The 25,602-nt window shown below is 43.0% G+C and overlaps 1 protein-coding gene across 5 annotated transcripts in view; it reads left to right on the top strand.

The window, feature by feature from the left end:
- dpp6a (dipeptidyl-peptidase 6a) overlaps positions 1 to 20,962 on the top strand; it is a 1,586,533-nt gene extending 1,565,571 nt beyond the window's left edge. For 4 of the 5 annotated variants that reach the window (XM_063044436.1, XM_063044438.1, XM_063044435.1 and 1 more), the window contains exons 24-26: positions 6,393 to 6,465; positions 11,032 to 11,105; positions 14,080 to 20,962. In XM_063044436.1, coding sequence (XP_062900506.1) covers positions 6,393 to 6,465; positions 11,032 to 11,105; positions 14,080 to 14,226 — 294 coding nt within the window. In that variant the 3' untranslated portion in view covers positions 14,227 to 20,962. The remainder of the gene's footprint in view (positions 1 to 6,392; positions 6,466 to 11,031; positions 11,106 to 14,079) is intronic. The other variant, XM_063044439.1, reaches the window with a different exon arrangement.
- Positions 20,963 to 25,602: the final 4,640 nt, after the last annotated feature.

Below are 25,602 nucleotides of genomic sequence, written 5' to 3'. Positions count from 1 at the left end.
CCCTCATTAAATATAAAATATTGGCCTCATCCTAAATATTTGATCTTGTCTTTGTTTGTAAGACCATAAGATATAGGAGCAGAATAAGGCCATTTGGCCCATCAAGTCTGCTCTGCTGTTCAATCAGTTGAGGGCAGCGTTGATGGTGGAGGAAGGGAAGCCTCTTTCTTTGAGGAAGGAGAACATCTCCTTCGCTTTGGAATAAAAAATTTCATCCTGAGAGCAGGTGCAGCAGAGACTGAGGAATTGAGAGAAAGGGATGGTGTTTTTACAAGTAAGCTATACCTCCTCCCACCCTATTATTTGTAAAAAGCATATCCCCTAGTTTCTCCAGCATTTTGTGTGTGTTGCTTGGATTTCCAGCATCTGCAGATTCTCTTGCTTGTGATTGAATTTAAAACATATAAAGAATTGGTCCCAACACAGCCCCCTGTACAACACCTCTAGTCATTGGCAGCCAGCCAGAAAAGTGCCCTTTATTCTGACTCTTGCCAATCAGCTACTGCTTTATCCATGCTAGAGTTTTTCCTGGAATACCATGGGCTCATAGCTTGTTAAGCAGCCTCATGTGTAGCACCTTGTCAAAGGCCTTCTGAAAACCCAAGTACACAACATCAACCAATTCTCCTTTGTCTATCCTGCTTGTTATTTCTTCAAAGAATTCCAACAGATTTGTCAGGTAAGATTTTCCCTTGAGGAAACCATGCGCCTCCAAGTACCCTGAGACCTCATCCTTAATAATCAACTCCAATGTCTTCCCAACCACTGAGGTCAGATTATCTGGCCTATAATTTGCTTTCTTCTGCCTGTCTCCCTTCTTGAAGAGCTGAGTGATATTTGCAATTTTATGGTCTTCTAGAACCATAACAGAATCTACTGATTCTTGAAAGATCAGTACTAAAGCCTTGACAATCTCTTCAACTACCTCTTTCAGAATTCTGAGATGTACACCATCTGGTCCAGGTGACTTATCTACCTTCAGACCTTTCAGTTTTCCAATAAACTTCTCTCTATTTATGGTAGCTTCACATACTTCATGGCCCCAACACCTGGAACTTCCACCATACTGCTAGTGTCTTCCACAGTACAAACTGATGCAAAATACTTACTTGTGCGCAATTTCCTTGTTCTCCATTACTACCTCTCCAGCACCGTTTTCCAGCGGTCTATTATCCACTCTTGCCTTTCTTTTACACTTTATGTATCTGAATAAACTTTTGTTATCCTCTTTAATATTATTGGCTAGCTTACTTTCATATTCCACCCTTACCTTCTTATTGTCTTTTTAGTTGCTTTCTGTTAGTATTTAAAAGCTTCCCAATCCCCTAACTTCCCACAAATTTTTGCTCCATTATATGCCCTGTCTTTGGCTTTGACTTCCCTTGTTAGCCACAGTTGTGTGATCTTGCCTTTAGAATACTTCTTTCTCTTTGAGATGTATATATCCTGAGCCGTCCAAATTGCTTCCAGAAATTCCAGCCAAATTCCGCCATCATCCTTGCCAGTGTTCTTTTCCAATCAATTCTGGCTAACTCCTCTCTCATGCCTCTGTAATTTCCTTTACTCCACTGAAGTACTGATACTTGCCCCAATGGTTATTTTACCTTCAGCTCTTCAATCATTTCTGGTTCATTGCACAATACCCAATCTAGAATAGCTGATCTCCTATTGGGCTCAATTACGAGCTGCTCTAAAAAGCCATTTCATAGGCATGCTAGAAAATCCCCCTCTTGGAATCCTGCACCAATCTGATTTTCGCTATTTACCTGCATACTGAAATCCCCCATGCCTATTGTAACATTGCCCTTTTGGCATGCATTTTGCGTCTCCGGTTGTAATTTGTAGACTACATCCTTGCTACTGTTTGGGGGTCTGTATACAACTCCCATCTGAGTTTTTTTCTTAACCTTTGCAGTTCCTTAGCTCAACCCGCAATGATTGAACACCTTCTAACCCTATGTCACCTCTTTCTAATAATTTGATTTCATTTTTCACCAACAGAGCAACACCATCCCCTCTGCCTTCCTACCTGTCCTTTCAATACAATGTGTATCCTTGGACATTAAGTTTCCAGCTATAATCGTCTTTCAGCCATGATTCAATGATGCCTATAACATCATACATGCCAATCTGTAACTATGGAACCAGTTCATCGGTCTTTTTCTGTGTACTGCACACATTCAAATACAACACCTTTAGTCCTATATTCACCTTTTGATTTTGTCTGCCTTTTACCTTGCAACTCATCCTGTTGACTGCAATTTTGCCCTATCATCAGCCTCTCCTTGCTAGGAGTCTCACTACACATTGCCTCTGTTTGTAAACCTACTATCTTATCTTCTGCACAAATCACTCCAATTCCCATCCCCCTGCTAAATTAGCTTAATCCCACTTGAATAACTCTAACCAACCTGCCCAAAAGGATATTGGACCCCCTCGGGTTCAGGTTATTGCACAAGTCATACTTTCCGCAGAAGAGATCCCAATGATCCATAAATCTAAACCTCTGCTCCCTGCACCAGTTCCTCAGCCACGCATTCACCTTCCAAATCATCCACTGGCACAGGCAACAATCCAGAGATCACTACCCTAGAAGTGAAGTTTTTCAGCTTTCTACCTAGCTTGCTAAAATCCTTGTCTACCTATGTCATTGGTGCCAGTATTTACCAAGACTTCTGCCTGCTCACCCTCACCCTTGAGAATGCCATGGACACAATCTGAGATATCCTTGATCCTGGCATCAAGGAGTCAACATACCACCCGGATGTCTCTATCGTACCCACAGAACCTCATCTCTATTCCTCTAAGGAATCTCCCATCAACACTGCAGTCCTCTTCACTCCTCTGAGCCACAGCACCAGGGACCTGGTCACAGTGGCTCCCCCTCAATAGTATCTGAAGTTCCTGTATATACTTATTATTGAGGAGAATGGCCACAGATGTATTCTGCACTGAACTTGCATTTCCCCTTCTCCCAACAGTCACCCAGTTACCTGTCTGCTGCAAGCTGGGGGTAACTACCTCCCTGTAGCTCCTGCCTATCACCTCCTCATTCTCCTGTGTGAGTCGAAGGTCATCGAGCTGCAGTACCAGTTCCTTAATATGTTCTCTCAGGAGCTGCAACTCACTGCACCTCCCAAACTTCCCACATCCCACACACAGTACAAAACACTGCATTCTCACTATACTAGACACAGATATGATTATGAAGACACGTAGTCCTCTTATTGTCATTTAGTAATGCATGCATTAAATGATACAATATTTCCTCCGGTGTGATATCACAAAACACAAGACAGACCAAGACAAAAAACTAACAAAACCACATAATTATAACATAGTTACAACAGTGTAACAATACCATAACTTGATGAAGAAGTCCGTGAGCACAATAAAGTTCCTCAAATGTTCCACATCTCACGCAGACGGGAGAAGGAAGAAAAACTCTCCCTGCCATGCCGACCACAATCCTACTCTGAGTCATCCAAAAACTTTGAGCCTCCGATCAGCTCGAAGATGAGGAACGAACAAATACGAACAGAGAAAGAGTAACTTACAAGACAATCTACCTCACCCAAACCTGATGAGCCAAAACCACTCTAAAGACTGGCACACTCAAATGAACGGCCACTCCGTTTGCGTATTCTAATTGGCCCTTTCTAATGAATCCCTTTTGCAGATCAGTCACTCAACTCAGAAAAACTGCCGTGAAAATCTACCTTCAAAATCTCAATCGCCACCTTGATTAAAAAGTAACTCTTTTCACACACCGCGGGTGTAGATTGCCAAACCGTGGATCATTCTCCAAAAATGTATTAAATTGCACAGTTAAAAGGGAACCCTGGTGTTCCATACTGTGTTGAGTTGTGTTAGATACGTTTAATTTTGAAAGTACAGTCTACAACTTCAAGGCATATTTACCTTTGTGAAACAGTTGTATTGTCACTGGTTTCTTAGCAGGGGCACTGAAATTAATTCAACAATACAGGAGCTCAAAGGGATCATAAATTTTGCATTAAGTTTCTCACTTTGTTGAATTATAAGATGCATACTAATTTCTGAGCTGATGTATAATTCTATACTTGCAATTCTACAGAAGTTCCACCGACTTTCACAATATTACACAAATTGCCATTGTTACATCTGATTGGCGAGCCCTTCCTCTAGTCACTTTGAATTAGAGAGGCAGCCAATTTGGAGGAACCTTTTGCTGTTCCACATTGGTGTCCGAATTTACAGCACATTCCTGTAAATTTCCTTATTGTCTTTCAACACCCATGTTAAAATATTAGAAGCTAACAACAATGACAAATTCATTTTTTTGACCAAGTACTGAACTCGCTTAAAAAGGAGACACAAGATTCTGCAGGTGTTGAAAATCTTGGGCAATATGTTGGAGGTACTCAGCAGGTCAGGCAAGATTGTTCCCAGGGGTAGTAGTGGAAGCAGGCAGTTTGGTGGACTTTAAGAGGCTTTGAATGTGAATATGAAAGGAATGGAGGGATAGAGATGATACACAGGAGGATAGTTACTATTATTCAGCATCAAGACTGCATGGGCCATTAGGACCTACCAGTGCTGGACTATCCCAGATACAATGTTCCTAGTTCTATACTGGCACTTAGATAAAAGATCAGCTGAAGATTTTGGGAGTGGTAGTCTGGTCAAGAGTGGCGCAATACATCAGCTCACTGGTCTGAGTGCTACTGGTACCTGTCCCACGGTCGGGTGGTCGGCGACTAAACCGGCTCCCCCACCAGGCTTCCCTGCTGAGGAGGGTGAGACCTGTCAAAGGGTGGATGAACCCTCTTGTAGGGTGAACGGCCATCTAGCAAACGCGTGCCATGAAGCGTAGAAAGAGCATCCATTGCATCAAAGATTGGTCTGGCCATTCACTGCAACAGAACTTCCCCCAGCCGTCTTGGACCCCACCCTGCCGCTGGGTCCGGGAGGGGATGTCGAGAAGGTGGGTCTGGACCTGTGCAACCCCCTACTTACCTAAAATCCACTCACACACACACAGTTCCTTTCTGAGGAGTGGGGTACCACCCCACTAACTGACTGAAAGGAACCATCATCATCCTATGAGAGAGAGACGGGGGTGGGGGGGGAGAGACCGAGAGAGACAGACACACACAGTGGAGAGAGAGCATGGGGGGGTGGTGGGGGGAGAGAATGAAAATACATCACCAGCTTCCAATGTTCTTCTGTTACTTCTATACTCATGTCCTTCTCTTTCGTCTAATCCCTAATCTTATCACACATCATTGCAATTTTGCTCACGTATTCAGTGCAAAATCCTTTCTATATTCCTTTTTACACATTTGTTGGAATACCTATCGTGATATATCTCAGCTGTATATAATGCTCAAGGGTACAGCTCCCACTTCCGAAATTTGACTTCAAATCTACGATGGTGTCGACTCCTAAGTGGCACAGCACGTCAGCTTATGGTCCACGAACATTACCATTCCCAGCGCTGTCCAAGACAAAGTCAATTATATTGGCGTATGTCCAAGTACGTGTATGCACAGGTGCACTGAAAACTTATTGCACAACATCTCAGCCTCACAGCATCTCATAATCTGCATTCACAGGAAGAACATGATAAATTAAACGCATGTTTTAACAAGACAGAACACAGTTTGAACTGAGAAAAGATGTATTTTAGTGCAGTGATCAAAGTGGTACCAGTGTTGCTAGACTGTTGCAATTAGGGTTTTGCTGGTTAACTCAAGAACCAAACAGTTCAAGGGAAGGAGCTGTGCTTGAACCTGATGGTGTGTATCTTCAGGTTTCTCTAACTCCTCCCCAATAGTAGCTACGAAAGGATGGCATGGCCCTTTGTGGGGATCTTAGTCTTCTCAAGGCAGTGCTTCCTGTAGATACTAGCAATGGTGGGGAGGTGTCAACACCCCCAAAGTTATTTTTTTAATATATGTATTATAGAGATACAGCATAGTAACAGACCCTTCCAGCCCAACAAGCCCCCACTATCCAATTACACCAATGAGACCAATTAATCTACTAACATTTACGTCTTGGCAACGTGGGAGGAAATCGGAGAACTCGGACAAAACCCATGCAGTCACAGGGAAAACATACAAACTCCTTCCAGACAGCGATGAGAATAGAACCCAGGTCACTGGCACCGTGTTAGCATTATGCTAACTGCTGTGCTACCCAACAATCATTATAATAAACACAAATACAACTCTGTACGTTGCAAAGTTTATTAAAACCCAAACTTCTAATGTACAACCGACAGAATGATTGCTTTTCAATGTCTGAGGCTAATTGCATTTCTCTGCTTTGATTAGTATAAAAGACTATGAAAACTGCCTCAAGGTTGTGATCTGGACTCAATGAGGTTCTCCCTTCTTAATTTAAAGGTGTCAGAGGTTCCATATCGTGTGCTACGGCTGAGAGAGGAAGAGTTACTGTTAATCCACGGGACTGCAGACGGTACGTGTGTGACCAGTCGTGTTCCACCGCTTCTCACCAAAGCTCCCATGCTGAATATTGCACATCAACACAGAGCATAGGACATAGAACATTAAAGCACAGCTCTTTGGCCCCAGAATGTTATGCAAACTTTTTAAACTTATTCTAAGATCAATCTAACCCTCCCCTCCCACATAGCCCCCTATTTTTCTATCATCCGTGCATCTAAGTATTTTAAATGTCCCTAATAGATCTGCTTCTACCATCCCCCTCCCCCAATCACTCATCATTCTCTGTGTAAAATAACTAGCTCTGATATCCCTACCCCCAATCACCATCAAATTATGCTGCTTCATATTAGCCATTTCCACCCTGGAAAACAGTCTCTGGCTGTCCACTCAATCTATATATCAACTTGTATAGTCACCTCTCATGCTCCTCTCCAAAGGGAAAAGCCCTAGCTCACTCTTCCTTTCCTCAATCCAGCAGCATTCCGGTAACACTCCTCTGCACCCTCTCTAAAGCTTCCGCATCCTTCTTATAATGAGATGATTACAACTGAGCAACATATTCCAAGTGTGGTCCAACCAGTGTTTAATACATTAACTACAACATTACCTCATGGCTTTTGAACTCAAAAACTCAACTATCTTGGGGAAAGAACGAGGTTTCAGGACATGATGTACATTTGGTGAATGGAGATCAAGCAGGGCATAGACCTGATGTCCACATTCATCTACAGCTTTCCACTGAAGGAGACCATTCAGCCCATCAAGTCTATGCCTGCTTTCAGAGCAACCTTAACCCTATTAAATTACTGTGATCCATTCTCCCCACATTGCTACCGATGCCCTACAGATTCTCCCACCTGCTGCTGGGGGTAATTACCATAGTAATCTGCGTGTCTCTAGCATGTGGAAAAAGATAAGGAGATAACAGGTCAACTTCATTTGACACGTACATAGAAACCTCGCAAACATACAGTGAAATGCATCATTTGTGTTGAATCAAATCAGAATTGTGCTGGGCAGTCCACAAGTGTCTCCATGATTTCAGCACCAGCATAACATGCCTCACAACCTACTACGCCTTTGTAATGCGAGAGGAAACCCACACAATCATGAAGACAAGAAACAACCTCCTTACAGTGGCAAGAATCAAACCCTGTAAAGCAATGCAGTAACTACTACGCTACAGTACCACACCAGAGCACCTAGAGTGACAAGGAGAACATACAAACTCCACATAGACAGCACCAGAAGTCAGGATTGAACTGGAGTTGCTGGAGCTGTAAGGAAGCACCTCTGCCATATGTGCCACTAGAAGCTCTTTAATAGAGTCTTCAGAGTTTCTTCCTACTGTACTGTAAGTGTCCATGGTTATATGATCCCATCAAAAATAGTGAACTGTACAATTGTCTTACCAACTAAGCTGACTCCTTGGAGGGGGAAATCACTTGTCGAGGGGAGTTTGGTTAGGATAAGCCTATATGGAGTTTAGGTGGGTTGGAAGCATCTCACCATAATGTAACGTTTGGAGATGAACTGGCAGGGTGAAAGAGGCTTTCACAGATGCTGCCCACCTTGACAAGAAGTGACAGGAATGTTCCTCCCACTATTTAACCCAACGTCCAAGGAAGATTGTGGTCCTACCCTAGCCCCCCACTAATGCATCAGTGATGCTCCCTTTGCCGAGTTTCTGTCCCTCTTCCGATGAGCTCCAAAAGCAAGTCCCGATCCTTCCGTCCTTCAGCATTGTCTATGGCTCCTTCCCATACCAGTCCAGAACCCAAACCACAGTACTGCTTTCCTGAATACACAGAGATTGTTTCCTTCCAGACAGTAAAAGAATCAAGAGATTTGAGAGTAAGGAAGGAATTAATTTTATTTATTTATTTTTAGAGATACAGCTTGATAAAAAAAAGCCTTTCCAGCCCAATGAGTCCGCACAGCCTAATTACTCCCATGTGACCAATTCACCTATTAATTTTGCTCATTGCGGCCAAAAAGTTCTATTTTAACTTCATCAGTCCACAGGACTTGTTTCCAAAACGCATCAGGCTTTTTTAGGTGATCCTTTGAACCTTATGAATAGAACTTTTTTGGCTGCAATGAGCAAAGGTATGTTTGGAGAAAAAAGCGTGCAGAGTTCCATGAAAAGAACACCTCTCCAACTATTAAGCATGGTGGTGGATCGATTATGCTTTGGGCTTGTGTTGCAGCCAGTGGCATGGGGAACATTACTGGTAGAGGGAAGAATGAATTCAATTAAATACCAGCAAATTCTGGAAGCAAACATCACACAGTCTGTAAAAAAGCCAAAGATGAAAAGAGGATGGCTTCTACAACAGGATAATGATCCTAAACACACCTCAACATCCACAATGGACTACCTCAAGAGGTGCAAGCTGAAGGTTTTGCCATGGCCCTCACAGTCCCCCAACCTAAACATCATCGAAAATCTGTGGATAGACCTCAAAAGAGCAGTGCATGCAAGACAGCCCAAGTATCTCACAGAACTAGAAGCCTTTTGCAAGGAAGAATGGGCAAAAATCTCCCAAACAAAAATTGAAAGACTCTTAGCTGGCTACAAAAAGCGTTTACAAGCTGTGATACTTGCCAAAGGGGGTGTTACTAAGTACTGCCATGCAGGGTGCCCAAACTTTTGCTTCGGGCCCTTTTCCTTTTTTGATTATTTTGAAACTATAAAAGATGGAAATAAAAAAGTTTTCTTGCTCAAAATATTAAAGAAATGTGTCATCTTTCTCGCTTAGCTATTCACAATAACAGAAATTTTGACCGGGGTGCGCAAACTTTTGCATACCACTGTAAACCTCTATCAAATCACCTCTCATCCTCCTTCACTCCAAAGAGAAAAGCCCATAAGATGAACACTTTGTTCGAGTACAGGGTAGAAGATAGAAACATAGAAAATAGGTGCAGGAGTAGGCTATTCAGCCCTTCGAGCCTGCACCAGCATTCAGTATGATCATGGCTGATCATCCAACTCTGAACCCTGTACCAGCCTTCCCTCCATACCCCCTGATCCCTTTAGCCACAAGGGCCATATCTAACTCCCTCTTAAATATAGCCAATGAACTGGCCTCAACTGTTTCCTGTGGCAGAGAATTCCACAGATTCACCACTCTGTGTGAAGTTTTTCCTAATCTCAGTCCTAAAAGGCTTCCCCTTTATCCTCAAACTGTGACCCCTCGTTCTGGACTTCCCCAACATCGGGAACAATCTTCCTGCATCTAGCCTGTCCAATCCCTTTAGGATTTTATATGTTTCAATAAGATCCCCCCTCAATCTTCTAAATTCCAATGAGTATAAGCCTAGTCGATCCATTCTTTCACCATATGAAAGATGAACTACTTGTTCAAAATGATTTTTTTTTTAAATACATGTTTGCGGAGACTGGGACATTTCAGGCCATTACTGCATTCACACAAGTGGTGGTGAAAGTCTCGCTTGAGGAGGTTTCAGGATTTGGATACAGTTTTGATGAAGGAATCGTGATTTACTTCCACTTCAGGGGAGGAAGCTTGTACCCGTCATGTTTGTCCATTAAGTAATTTTGTAGTGTTGACATTGGGTAGTAAAGGAACCCATTATTAGGGCAGCATGGAAGCACAGCAGTTAGCATAGCACTATTACATCATCAGCGACCCAGGTTCAGTTCCAGCCATTGTCTGTAAGGAGCTGATACACTCTCCCCGTGACTGCATGGCCGTCCTCCTGCTGCTTTCCTCACACATTCCAAATAGGTACGGTTTAGCAGGTTAATTGGTCACATGGGTGAAATTGGGAGGCCCAAAATTGTTGGGCCAGAATGGCCTGTTACCATCATCATCATCATCATGTGCCATGTCAAATCACACAGGAGATCATGGTCTGTGATCGTGATTGTTCTTGCCAAATTCTATGGAAGTTGCCTTCTTTTGGCCAACATCTTTAGCGACCCCAGTCATTATCAATACTGTATCTCTAAATAAATCAATAAGGATTATAATAAGAGTATGATACGAGGAAACACTTCATGTTTAAACTGGTGGGAAAAGGAGGAAGCTAATAAAGAGAGTTACAAGACTGAACAATATACAACAGTAATAGTCTGGCAACTTTGCAACTTTGGTTGTGTCAGACAAGCAGATTTTCTCGAGTATACTCCAATACCCCCAAATAGTTTTATTTCACCTGTTAGTGGGAAAATATTCTTTTCATTTAGTTTAAAGGAGCAGGAAACTGAAGCAGTTAAGTTTCAGTTTTTAAGCTTCAACCTGTGTATCACAGCTGAAACAGACAAGCTCATCAAGGCTCAGCACATGCTACAAACCTCCCCTCGCCCTAATCACTGAGCTCTGGACCTGTCCCACACATTTAGATCAGCTTATGATCCCTACCTAAATCAGAGGGCATTTCCTCGACTCTTCCCTCCTTTTGTTCCCGCAAGTCTGTAAACACTTCGCTTTGTAGATCATTCTTGATACTCATTTTCTCTTTGAGTGCTGTTTACTTCCACTGTTTGAACTCTTGTACGTTTAAGATTATCCCCTTTTTACCTGAACGCTTTCTCTTTCTTTTTCAGAAACTGTCCACTTCCAGCATACGGCAGACCTAATAACCCACTTAATCAATGCAAAGGCCAACTATTCTTTACAGGTACCTTACCTTGGCATGATTAACAGAATCACTGCTTTGTATTTAAAGGCTTGTTTTTAAAGAGACTCAATCCCCCCCTCAGACTGCCACTGGGGTAAAATTTGAACATAGAACAGTACAGCTCCTCAGCCCACAATGTTGTGTCGACCTTTTCACCTACTCCAAGATGAATCTCATCCTTCCCTCTCACATAGCTCCCACAGTTTACTTTCATCCACTCCTTTGAACTCCCGTTCTCCAGCCTGTGGATTACTTTGTCAGTAACACAACAGAAATCAGAGAGACCGGAGTTATTCCCCTTGAAGTGGAAAAGGCTTGTGGGGGGAGTCCAGAACTCAAGGGCATAACTTTAAGGTGAGAGGGGAATTATTTAAAAGAGATCTGAGGGGCAACTTTTCACACAGAACGTGGTGAATATATTGAACAAGCTGCCAGAGTAGATAGTATGGGTGGGTAGAAATATGAAAGTTAAAAGCATTTCAATATCCAGATTCAGTTTAGTTTATTGTCACACATACAAGAGAGCAATGAAATTTCTTGCTTACGTGAAGCTCACAAAATAAAGAGTGAACTGTGGAATAATAATTACAACAATAAATACAGAAATGAGCATAAAAACAACAGATTGATGAAAAGTTTGGCAAGTTTATCTGAAGCGGTGAAAAAAGAAAGGCGGAAGTGAAAATAATGGGAGAGCTAGACTTAAGGTTTTCTGAATGTGGCAGCACCACCAGGATAGAGGATAAAAGAGGTGACCAGTTTGCTACGTGTTACAAGGATAGGGAAGATTTAAAGGGATATGGGCCTTGCACAGACAATCACAAACACAAAAATTCGGATGCTAGAAACCAGGGCAACACAAACAAAGTGCTGAAGAAATTCAGCAGCTCGGTCAGCAACCGTGCAGAGGAATAAACAATGCACAGATAATTGGGATTAATTCGGGCAAGTTGGCTGGTACAAACAAGTCAGGCCAAAGGTCCTCTTTCCTTTGCTGTATAGCTCTGTGACTCTTGTAGGATCTGATAGAGGCATTTACAACCACAAAGATTTACATGGACTAAATGGTGAGAAAGGTTTTTCCAGAGCTGCAGGGCTCAGACTGACAATAATTTACCAATGAAGGCAATCTACTTTTCTATCAACAAGTGGAATGCATGATCAGGAACTGGAGTCAAAATTAACTTCCAGATTTGAGTTGGTCTTAGGAACAATACAGATCTGAGAGGTTGAGGGGAGGAGTGGGACTCTTGTTGCTACATTTTGATACTGTCAGTCTGCCAAATGACCTCTGTTGCTCTCCCATTTAATAACTCAGTGATCCCCTATTCTTAAAAGGGTGAAGTTCTTTTTGCTGCTCCAGAATCTCTTCAGTAGGACTCTCTTCCATCCTCCACATAGTTGAGTTCAAACCATAATATTCCTTGGATTCACAACTTGAGCTTACACTAATTTTCTTTACACTTACTTCGGCCTTGAGTCTTGAAGCTCCCTTGATAAATTTCTGCTCCTTGCTACCCCTACGAGTCATTTTCCATTGATTTAGCCAAGTTAGCTCAGCCGGACCAAAGCATCCACTGGTGGCATGTTGTTTTTGAATGTTCTTTTGGGATACTTTTAACTGTGTCAAATTAGTGAACTTTCAATTTTCCAAGAGTAAGTGTCAACAGCAGCCTGCCCTGGTCCAACAACATACTGTATATGTCTCAGACAAGGAAGCTCACCAGCACCGTAATTTCCTCAGGAATTCAACAGGTCCACGTTGGTCATCACCAATTTTTATCAATACACTATAGTAAGCATCCTATCTGTTCAAATCACAGCTTGGTAAAGGCATCTGCCTTGTCCGAAACCTCAAGAAACTCAAGAGTCGTGGACACTGCTCAGCCCCCCTTCCCCGTGTCTATAGCCCTTGCTGATTCAGTAAAGCAGCCAACATAATCAAAAACATCACCCACCCTAGGCATTCTCTCTTCTACCCCGTCCCAGATGGCAGAAGATACTAAAGTACATACCACCAGGCCCAAGGACAATTTCTACACTACTGTTATAAGACTATTGAATGGGCATCTCAGATGAAAAGATGAGGTCTTGACCTCACAGTCCACTTCACCATGGGATTATACCTTATTGTCTACCTGCACACAAGATGGAGGAACTCAGCAGGTCAGGCAGCATCTATGGAGAGGAACTAAGAGTCAACGTTTCAGGCTGGGATCCTTCATCGGGATCGGGAATTATTCTTCTCCATAGATGCTGCCCGACCCTCTGTGTTAATTTGAATTTCCGGCATCTGCAGAATCCCTTGCACTGCACTTTCTCTGTAACTGTAACACTTTATTCTGCATTCTGTTATTGTTATTACCTCGTGCTACCTCAATGTACTGGTGTGTTGAAATATGACCACAAGATACAGGAGCAGAATTTGGCCATTTGCCCCATCAAGTCTGCTCCACCATTTCATCATGGCTGATCCATTTCCCTGTCAGCCCCAATCTCCTTCCTTCTCCCCGTAACCATTCATGCCCTGACTAGTCAAGAACCTATCCCTTGCATTAATTATAACCAATCACTTGGCCTCCAGTGATCTGTATTGGATGGTTTTTCAAACAAAAACTTTTCAATATGCTATGGTTCAGTGACTCAACTGAATATCAGAGAACGTGTACAGTTTACAACCTGAAATTCTTACTCTTCACAGACATCCACGGAACAGAAAAAAACCCAAAGAATCAATGACAGAAACATCACAACCCCAAAGCCCCACCCCCTCCGATGCAGAAGCAGCAATAAAGATATCAACCCTCCCCCCACCCTTGCTCAGCAAGGCACAGTGAATGTGACAATATTAAACCAATTCAATTTACAAATCTACTGATATTATGTTCTTTGTGTATAGTTAGAGCAGGCGATGATATAACTCCCTCTCGACTTACCAGCTCTTCACCAACAAATCTTGTTTATACTGTTGCAGATATACCCAGATGAGGGCCACTTCATGGAGAAAGCCTCAGTCAAACAGCATCTGCACAAATCCATTGTCCGGTTCTTCGGGAAATGCTTCAGTGTCCCTGACAAGACCCTGATAAAAACAGAAATGGAGGAGGAAGAGGAAGATTAAACTTTTTGAGCTGGGTGCCAAGCACAAGACATCTCTTTTATAGATACAACTGATTTTCATTTTCCAATACAGTGTTATGTTAGCATGTTACAGAGACTGAGAGCAGCCTCACCAATGTCACAGCTTCGTCATTGGAAGAGCCTCCAGCATGAGAATCAAAGTCGGAGTGTTGAGTGTTCCACTGTTACGGACATGCCCCTTCCCCACCGACCAAACAAAAAAATACAGGTCGCGTCAATTTCTGTAATTTCCTCATGTGATGGGACGTAAGTGGATGGATGGCCGAGGAAAGAATCAGCAAGTAAAAGGTCAGGTAGGGGCAAGAGTTGCCCACCCAGTCAGTGAATGATCTGTCAGGTCCACCTAGAGGTCACGCACAATGGCAGCAACACCCGATACATCAGCAGACAGTCCTGTTATTCATGGCATGAGGCGGGAAGCAAACTGTGACAGCGGTTTTATAGCACAACACGTTTTGACCTGTAGGGGAACCTCCATCCTTTGTATTTCAGGAGTCCACCTCCCCTCACATTCAGCCTATGGTATCCTCAGGGGTCTAAACTGAAGGCTGATGCATCGCCTGGCTGATTGTGCCAGCCGGCCCTCTTTTTGGTACACTGCCCCTGTCCCCCATCTTCAAGGAATTGCCCAGACCATGGGCATTTGCAGTCATCCGCCCATTCAAGAGTTCGGCCATCCCTGTACTGGCAGATAATAAAGGTTCTCCATCTCATGCCAAACCTCTGAATCACCTGGGTCTGTATTGCCTGAATGAACTAGACTGCCCATCCCTCCTTCCTTGGAAATAGCTGTCCTCTTCGTTTTCATCACAGCTCCAGTTTAGCCTGTCTTATCAGTAACAGTGAAGCCCAGCTCCAACTCACAGTTGCTGCAGTGTTTGCTGCTGCTTCCCTCCACTGTACTGCACATACACTCAGCGGCCACTTTATTTCACACACCTGGGAACCCAGTGTGGTCTTCTGCTGCTGTAGCCCATCCACTTCAAGGTTCGATATATTGTGCATTCAGAGACACCACTGTTGAATCGCATAGTTACTGTCGCTTTCCTGTCAGTTTGAAACCGTCTGGCCATGCTCCTCTGCCATCGCTCATTTACAAGGCATTTTCGCCCACCAAAGTGCCACTCACTAGAATTCTTTGTTTGTTTTTCGCACCACTCTCTGTAATCTCAAGATTCTGCTCAGCGTGAAAATCCCAAGGGTTCAGCAATTCCAGAGATACTCTAACCACCCCATCTGGCACCAATTTCAGTCATTTAGATCCCATTTCTTCCCCATTATGATGTTTGGTCTGAACAACATCACAACCTCTTGTCCCTGTCTGCATACTTCTAGGCATTGAGTTGCTGCCATATGATGGTCTGATTAGGTATTTGTATTAACGAGCAGGTGTACAGGCGTACCTAATAAAGTGGTCAGAGTGTATGGCAGTGATGATAAACATGATTCTGATACACCTTATTTGCTAATGATAACATGACAGGATTCCTTATGTACAATACTTGTGTTTCAGCTTTCTGAAGTTCATCTGTGCATGGAAAAGTGTGCTTTATTTCTTTGCGCTGTAGCTTCAAGGTTGCTGCCTCCTCCTTCATACTGTTTCATCAACCTGTGTGCCATTCCTTGGCAGCATCTATTTAATCCTCTGAGCACCACCTATAAATCACATTGCAACTATTTGCATGCTCTCTTCATTTCACAGCTCTCTTGAAGCTAAACTAACAGAACAGAGAGAAAAATTGCTCCCAGCTTCCACAGGTAATTTGCTGCTACAAAATACAGACTGGTATTAAATGTTTAAAAACCAGGAAAGGTGGACTACATGAGCCAAGTTTATAAGTGATCTTGAAGAAAATCTGCTCAGTGCCACATTATTAGGTCGCTCCTGTACCTATGTAGCCACTCAGTATATATCCTCCGTCTTCTCCTGCTGTAGCCCATCCACTTTAAGGTTCAATGCGTTTTGTTCAGAGATGCTCTTCTGGGCACCACTGTTGTGACGTGTGGTTATTTGTGTTATTGTCACGTTGAACCAGTCAGGCCATTCTCCTCTGACCTTTCCCATTAACAAGGTGTTTTTGCCCACGGAACTGCTACTCACAGGATTTTTTTTTTTGTTTCCTGTACCATTCTATGTAAACTGTAGAGACTGCTGTGCATGAAAATTTTTTGGAAATCAGCAGTTTCTGAGATGCTCAAACCACCTCTTCTGGCACTAGCAACCATTCCACGGACAAAGTCACAAAGGTCCCATTTCTTCCCCATTCAGATGTTCGGTCTGAGCAACATGTGAGCCTCTTGATCATATCTGCACGCTTTTATGCATTGAGATGCTGCAACATGATTGTCTGATTCGATGTTTTGCATTAACGAGCAGGGGTACCTAATAAAGTGGCCACTGTGTTTATAGAATCATAGAACACTACAGCACAGAAAACAGGCCATTCAGTCCTTCTAGTCTGTGCCAAAACATTATTCCACTAATCTCATTGACCTGCATCCAGTCCATAACCCTCCAGACCTCTCTCCTCCATGTACCTATCTAATTTATTCTTAAAACTTAAGAGTGAGCACACATTTACCATGTCAGATGGCAGCTCATTCCACACTCCCATCACTGAGTGAAGGAGTTCCCCCTAAACCTTTCCCCTTTCACCCTAAAGCCATGTCCTCTCATATTTATCTCTCCTAATCTAAGTGGAAAGAGTCTATTCACATTTACTCTGTCTATACCCCTCATAATTTTGTAAACCTCTATCAAATCTCCCTTCATTCTTCTACGCTCCAAGGAATAAAGTCCTAACCTGTTCAATCTTTCCCTATAATTCAACTCCTGAAGACCCAGCAACATCCCAGTAAATCTTCTCTGCACTCTTTCAATCTTACTGATATCCTTCCTATAGTTAGGTGACAGGAACTGTACACAATACTCCAAATTTGGCCTCACCAATATCTTAAACAACCTCCCATAACATCCCAGCTCCTATACTCAATACTTTGATTTATGAATGCCAGGATGCCAAAAGCCTTCCTTACAACCCTGACTACCTGTGACACCACTTTCAGGGAATTATGTATCTGAACTCCCAGATCTCTTTGTTCCTCCGCACTCCTCAGTGCCCTACCATTTACTGTGTATGTCCTTCCTTGATTTGTCCTTCTAAAATGCAACACCTCACACTTGTCTGCATTAAATTCCATCTGCCATTTTCTGGCCCATTTTTCCAGTTGGTCCAGATCCCTCTGCAAGCTTTGAAAGCCTTCCTCACTGTCCACAACACCTCCAATCTTAGTGTCATCAGCAAACTTGCTGATCCAATTTACCACATCATCATCTAGATCATTGATATAGACAACAAACAACAATGGTCCCAGCACAGATCCCTGAGGCACACCACTAGTCACAGGCCTCCAATCTGATAAGCAATCATCCACTACCACTGTCTTCTCCCACACAGCCAATTTCGAATCTAGTTTACAACCTCTCCATGGATACGTAGTGTCTGTACCTTCTGAACTAACCTCCCATGTGGGACCTTGTCAAAGGCCTTACTAAAGTCCATGTAGACAACATCCACAGCCTTTCCTTCATCTACTTTCTTGGTAACCTCCTCGAAAATCTTTACAAGATTTGTTAAGCACGATCTACCACGCACAAAGCCATGCTGACTATCCTTAATCAGCCCTTGGCTGTCCAAATATTTGTATATCCAATCTCTCAGAACACCTTCCAATAATTTATCTACTACTGATGTCAGGTTCACAGGCCCGTAATTACCTGGTTTACTTTTGGAGCCTTTTTTAAACAATGGAACAACATGAGCTACCCTCTAATCCTCCGGCACCATACCCGTGGCTAAGGAAAACACACAAAACTTGCTCACATCTTTCACAACTATGCTTCAATAATTCTGGAATACACTGAAATTTTAGAAGAATCGTACACCACACAAGCTCATCCTGTGCTCCAATTCGTCCATGCCAACCACAATGCCAATTTTCATTAGGCTTCTACTCCTTTCCTGTACAAATATCTATCCAAACACCTTTTAAATGCTGTAACTATCTTCCTCCAGAACTTCCTCAGTCTCCTCTTTCTAAATTTTTCACATGGTGAGTACTTGCCCCTCAGTTCTCCTTCAAATCTCTCCCCTCTCACCTTCAATCCGTACACTCTAGTTCTTCACTTCTCTGCCCTGGGAAAGTGACCTGATCTATGCCTCTCATAATTTTATACATACTTGCAAGGTCACCCCTCAGCCTTCTTCATTTCAGTGAAAATGAACCCAGCCTATTTGTTTGTTTATTTATTTGAGATACAGCACGGAAAAGGCCCTTCCAGCCTGTCAAGCTGTGCTGCCCTGACAATCCCCCATTTCAACTCTAGTCTAATCAGAAGACAATTTACAATGACCAATTAACCTACCAACTGTTACGTCTCTGGACCGTGGAGCACCCCGAGGAAATGCATGCAGTCACGTGGAAAACGTCCAAGCTCCTCGCAGGCAGCGGCTGGAATTGAACCTGGGTCGATGGTGCTGTAAAGTATTGTGCAAACCACGGTACTACCATGCTGCCTCATACCTACAGCCCTTCAGGCAACATCCTGGTGAATCTCTGAGGAACAATTTCTAATGCACCACTTCCTTCCTGTGGTGAGGTGACCAGTGTTACTCATTATACTTGAAAGTGTGGTTTTTAGCAATTGCAACGTGACATCACAATTCTCATAGACCACTAGAGCGTGAAACATTGGAGCAGAATCAAGTCATTCGGACCATTGAGTCTGCTTGGGCATTCCATCATGGCTGATTTCTTCTCCCTCTCCAACCCATTCTCCTGCCTTCTCCCCATGTTCTTTGATACCCTACTAATCAAGAACCTATGAACCTCCACTTTAATATACCCAATGACGGTCTCCACAGCCACCTGCAGCAATAAATATCACAGATTCACCGCCCACTGGCTAAAAAAAATCCTCCTTATCACTGTTCTAAAGGGACATCCTTCTATTCTTCTATTATATTAAATGCCTCAGCCTATAAAGGCCAGCATACCAGTTGTCTTTTTCACTACCCTATCTACCTGTTCAGTCACTTCCAGTGAGGCATAGGTTTGCACCCCAAGGTATTATGGTATGTCCACGCAAAGTCTGATGTTGTTCTTAACAGTTTTTTCATAGATACTCTTAAAAAAAAAATAAACAGATTGGGAAAGGGGGCAGCAAGATCTTGCCCTTTTGTTTAGTGCTCAGAGGATTAACAATGCAAACATTTCCTTTAATATCACCTTCCTGGACGTTACAAGTATTTTGCCCATTGGTGTAGCAAATGCATAATTTCGCATCTTTGCGCCGCTAACAAGGAGCTGAAATCTCGACCTTTTACTCAAAACTTTCTCAGTTGAGAAGATTATAAAGATATTGTTGTAATTTTACTTTGAACAGCAGGCAGATAACTTTGGTGCAAGTAATATCCTTATAATCTTCTCAAGTGAACAAGTTTTGAGTAAGAGGTCAAATTGAAAAGGGTAGTGAAAATCTAAAAGGCCTAGAGGTTTCTACCCCAGGGAGATGGCAACGATTACAATTGTATCCCTTTGAGTTTTGAAGATTAAAGGGTGATCTAAATGATGCGTCCAGAGATGTTGAGTGAGAAGTTTCTCCTGGTGGGAATGAGAGATGTTTATAAACTCCCTTTTGATTCTTCTTGACATGAATCCAAACTAAGGGATATGTTGAAGGGCCAGCATGGTTGTTGTCGTCCACGTCCCCCTGGGCTGTACAGATCTCTGCGTCTTAGCCTGGCGAGGTGTTAGCAGATTGTTACTCTCATACCTACCTGGTCTGTTCCATTGACTGCAACTGCAATGCAAATATGACCAGTGGCCAAGGTCTCTACAGGTACTTAATGCTCAGAGACAAACTTCTTGCCCCACCCATCTTAAAGTTGACAACAACCCTCTACAAGGGTGCACACATTTGGAGGCAAACATGGGGCCCGTCCAAGTCTTAACTTCAGCCCCACCACTCACCATTCAAAACTTTTTGTGTAATCGAAGTTTATGGATGAATGCTTATGCTCACTGTCAATAATATGGGTCTGAACACACACCCTCCAAAGCTGTTTGGTTTTAAATCCCACACACAATGCACTTCCCTAGTTCAGGGCTTTCCTTTGCAGCCCCTGGCCACTACTTAAACCAGTCTCTGCCTCAACAACCTGCTGTGTCTCCTTAGCACTCCGTACAGAAACCCCTCTCAGATGCTGACGGTGGCCCAACCCTCCCCCAGTAACCCCTAACTACCAGCACTCTCGCAAGTGGCATTCGAGATCAACCTCACCTACGGTTTCTTCAGTGTGGTGAACATAGGTGCTTGGGATCCAAGAGGAAGATGGAGTCAGACCGTCAAAGTACTAATAAACATCCATCACTGTCCTGCTGTTACCATCAAAACTGCTAACGTTGCCATTGGATTATCAGCCCTGTGCTATACCTTTATAGTTCAGTCGCATTGACATTAGGAGCCCATGTTATACAGTAAATCCTTGCTGTCTAAGTATCAATAACTATACTCTAGATGCATTTATACCATTGCTTTCAACATCTCATTTTAACCAATGCTCTGTATGTTAAACTGTCTCGCTGTACTCAGTGAGTTGACGATATCATTTCCTACCAAACTTACTAAATAAACAATATTAATTTCTGAGATCCCTCAATTTGTCGAACTGGCTTGTATTTATTTTTGGCAAGAGATGTTTCATGGAGCGTCAAATTGTAGAATGGTTTTCAATTTATTTCCGGCAAGGGACGGAATTTTTCTCATGGAATTTAACTAAGGCAGGTACAAGGTGTTATTATTTTTGGTCAAGGAAATTGTGGTGGACTTCAGGAAGGTGCGGATGAACCATCCCCCTCTGCAAATGCATGGCTGCTTTGTAGAGAGAGGTAAGTGGACTAACTTCCTGTGAGCTCACATCACAGATGACCTCAACTGGTCCCTTAATATCATCGCCCTGAACAAAAAGACACAGCAGTGCCTCCACTTCCTAGGGAGAATGCGGCTCCCCGCACAACCCCCCCAACCCCACCTTAACTGTATTTTATAGGAGCACTATTGAGAGCGTCCTGACGAGCTGCATTTCCATCTGATGTGGGAGCAGCCGAGCATCGGACTGGAATTCCCTACAAAAGACTGAGAGTGGCTGAGAATACATAGGGGTCTTCCTACTGGGAACATTTATCAGCAGCGCTGCATACGTAGGGCCCTTCGTATTTTTAATGATTCCACCCATCCATCCATCGTCCTCTTTGACTTTTCACCATCAGGCAGGAGACTCTGATGCATAAAAACAAGGGCGGTCAGGATGGGAAACAGATTTTTCCCTCAGGCCACTGGGCTTCTGAACTCCCTGCCACATCGCATTCAAAGTGTTAATGGTGTACAATGTTCGAGCCATTACAATATTTATGTACTTTAGTGCATATATTTATGCATGATTCATCTGTAGATTTTATACTTTAGTGAGTTATGTGTACTACGGTGTTTTACACCTTGGTCTAGGGAAACATTGTCTTGTTTGACAGTATACATGTATGTTTAAAGGACAATAAACTTGACTTTGGTAAGTTAGGTAAAAGCCAGATTTACAGAGCGTGGGAGGGCCCTGAAAAGTGTTATGGACCAGAGGGGCCTAGAGACATGGTTCTTCAAAGCAGAGACAAAGGCAGACAGGATTGTGAAGAAGGTTACTGCAAAAGAGCCCATTCTATTACAGGAAAGATATTTGCATGGATAGAAGATTGACTGACTGGCAGGAGGCAAGGAGTGGGAATGAAGGGAGCCCTTTCTGTCTGGCTGCTGGTGACTAGTGGTGTTCCTCAGCAGTCTCTGTTAAGAACACTTCTTTCATGTTATATATCAAGAATTTGGATGGCGGGATTGATGGCTTTGTGGCCAAGTTAGCAGATGATACGAATATAGGAGGAGGGACAGATGGTGTTGAGGAAGCAGGGAATTTGCAAAAGGATTTAGACAGATTAGGAGAATGGGCAAAGAAGTGGCAGATGCAATATAGCATAGGGATATAATATAGTATGCACTTCAGTAGAAGGAATAAAGACAAACTATTTTCTAAATGGGGAGGAAATTTAGAAATCAGAGATGCAAAGGGACTTGACAGTCTATTGCAGGATTCCCTAAAGGTTAACTTACATGTTGAGTTGGTCATGAGGAAAGCAAATGCAATGTTAGCAGTCATTACGAAAGGACTAGAATACAAAAACAAGGATGTAATGCTAAGGCTTTATAAGGCATATGGAGTATTGTAAGCAATTCTGAGCCCCCTGTCTAAAGGAAGTACTGGCACTGGATAGTGTCCAGAGGTGGTTCACAAGAATGACTTTGGAATGAAAGGGTTAACATATGAGGAGTGTTTGATGGCTCTGGGCCTGTAATTGCTTGAGTTTAGAAGAATAATGTTGAATATTGAAAGGCCTAGATAGAGAGGATGTGGGGGAAGTTTCAGACTTGAGGGTCAGCCTCAGAATATAGGGACATCCCTTTAGCACAGAGATGAGAAGGAATTTCTTCAGCCAAAGGGTAGGGAATCTGTGGGAGTCATTGCCACAGACTGCTGTCCAAGTCTGAGTAAATTTAAGAGCACAAGACCATTAGACATAGGAGCAGAATTAGGCCATTCGGCCCATTGTATATGCTCCGCTGTTTCATCATGGCCGATTTATCATCTCTCAACTCCATTTTTCCTTCCTTTTCCCTGTAACCTTTGATATACTGATTGGTCAAGAACCTGTCAACATCCATTTTAAATACGCCCAATCACTTGGCCTCCATAGCGGTCTGTGGACCCATGCGGAACACCACTAGTCATCGGCAACCAACTAGAAAAGGCCCTCTTTATTTCCACTGTTTGCCTTCTGCCAGTCAGCCAATCTTATATCCATGCTAGTATCCTTCCTGTAATACCACAGGTTCTTATCTTGTAAAGCTGTGTCATGTGCAGCACCTTGTCAAAGGCATTCTGAAAATCCAAGTAAACAACATCCACTGACACTCCTTTGTCTATTCTACCTGTCATTTCCCCAAAGAAATCTAACAGATTTGTCAGGCAAGATTTCCCTTTAAGACGACCATGCTGACTTTAGTCTATTTTAACATGTGCCTACAAGCACCCTCAAACCTCATCCTCAGCATCAGATTTATTATTACCAGTATGTGTGAAATTTTTAATAATATCCTTAATAATATATTCCAACATCTTCCCAACCACTACAGTCAGGCTAACTAGCCTTTCCTTTTTTCCATGTCTTCCTCCCTTCTTAAAGAGTGGAGTGACATTTGCAATTTTCCAGTCCTCCAGATCCATTCCAGAATTTAGCGATTTTTGAAAGATCACCCCTAATGTGTCCATAATCTCTTCAGCTACCTCTTTCAGAACGCTGGGGTGCATACGTCCAGGAGACTTATCTTCCCAAGCTCTTTCTCCTCAGTAATATCAACTACATTCACTTCTGCCCCCTGGCACTCTTGAATTTCTGGTATACTGCTGATTTCTTCCATAGTGAAGAAAGACACAAAATATTTATTAAGTTCATCCACCATTTCTTTGCCCCCCCCCCCCATTACTATCTCTCCAGCAGCATTTTTCAGCAGTTGAATATCCGCTCTTGCCTGTTTTACTCTTTATACTATATATTTGAAAAAAAACTTCTGGCATCCTCTTTTATATTATTGGCTAGCTTAACTTCATATTCCATCTTTTCTCTCCTTATGGCTTTCTCGTTGACTTCTGTTGATTTTTAAAAAGCTGCCCAATCCTCTAACTTCCCATTAATTTTTGCTATGTTACATGCTCTCTATTTTCCTTTCATACTGGCTTTGACTTCTCGTCAACCACAGTTGCTTCATCCTTCCTTTAGGATACTACTTCTACTTTGGGATGCATTTATCCTGCACCTTCTGAATTGTGCCCAGAAACAACAGGCATCCCTGTTCTGCCATCATCCCTGCTAGTGCCCCCTTGTAATCAATTTTACTCAGCTCCTCTCATGCCTCTGTAATTTCTTCACCGTAATACTCGTGCATCTGACTTTATCTTCTCCCTCTCAAACTGCAGAGTGAATTCTACCATATTATGATCACTATCCCTCAAAGGTTTCTTTACCTTAAGGTCCCTAATCAAATCTAGTCCATTACACAACTCCTAAATTAGGTACATGGATGAAAGAAAAAATGGAGGGCTTATGGAAGGGAAGAGTTAGATTATTCTTAGAGTAGGTTCAAAGGTCAGCACAACATCATGGGCTGAAGGGCATCTACTGTGCTGTACTGTTCTATCCTTCTGCCCCACCCCAACACCTTCCAAGCTATCCCCAAATATGCTTCATCATGCACCCCAACGATTTCCCCACCCCATACATCTTCCTGCTCCACCTCACCTCCAAATCACTTCTCTCCTGACTACCGCCCATATCCTCACCCCTTACCATCCCTCACACAGAGCAGTCAGATACCAATGCCATCCATATGTCTTCCCGCTCCCCATTAAAAGGTAATTCCTCCCAAACCCACGCCCCTACCGTCTCCCCCCAAGCTGGCAGATCCTTGCCGAATGACACTGGTCCATGGCAGCCACATCAATGGCATGAGAATTTCCATCAGCACCATCACCAACATGTGGGAGACAAGCTATCTACTCCTTCCCATTTTCAGGGGGGAAGGGCAATCGAGGGGGGAAGGAGAGAGGGGTGAGGGGGAAGAGGTATGGGGATGGGCAGAAGAGGAAGGAATTAAAAGCCAAAACAGGTATAGCAGAGCAAGCTGAATGTATGTGCTCTGTCTACTGAACCAAGCCCTTGATGTTTGTGGTTTTTGATTTATTATTGTCACATGTACCAAGATACAGGGAAAAGTTCTCTTGCATACGATTCATACAGATCAAATCATTACACAGTGTATTGAGGTAGAACAAGGCAAAACAATAAGTGGAAAGAAAGAGGGGAGATGGTCAGTATAAAACAAGTGAGGGTAAAGGCATAGCTCGCAGGAGACAGGTGAATCCAGGTGAGGGGAATGATAGGCAGGTTCCATCTTTCTTTCTAGTGCTAAAGGTGGTTCTTGACTCGAAATGTCAACTCTCCATTTTCCTCTACAGTTGTTGTTTGACCAATTGATTTCCACCATCATTTTGTGTGTTGCTCCAGATTTCCAGTATCTACAGTCTTTCTTCACTTGACCTGGAGTTCAAATCTGCCACCTACTTATTGGGAGGGTACTTGTGGAATTTATTTCTGGTGATGTGTTGACCCTGCTGGCGTTTGTTCATGTTAACAG

This window comes from Mobula hypostoma, chromosome 3, assembly GCF_963921235.1.
Source record: "Mobula hypostoma chromosome 3, sMobHyp1.1, whole genome shotgun sequence".
In the NCBI taxonomy this organism is placed as follows: Eukaryota; Metazoa; Chordata; class Chondrichthyes; order Myliobatiformes; family Myliobatidae; genus Mobula; species Mobula hypostoma.
This window is presented reverse-complemented; position numbering and strand designations above follow the sequence as displayed.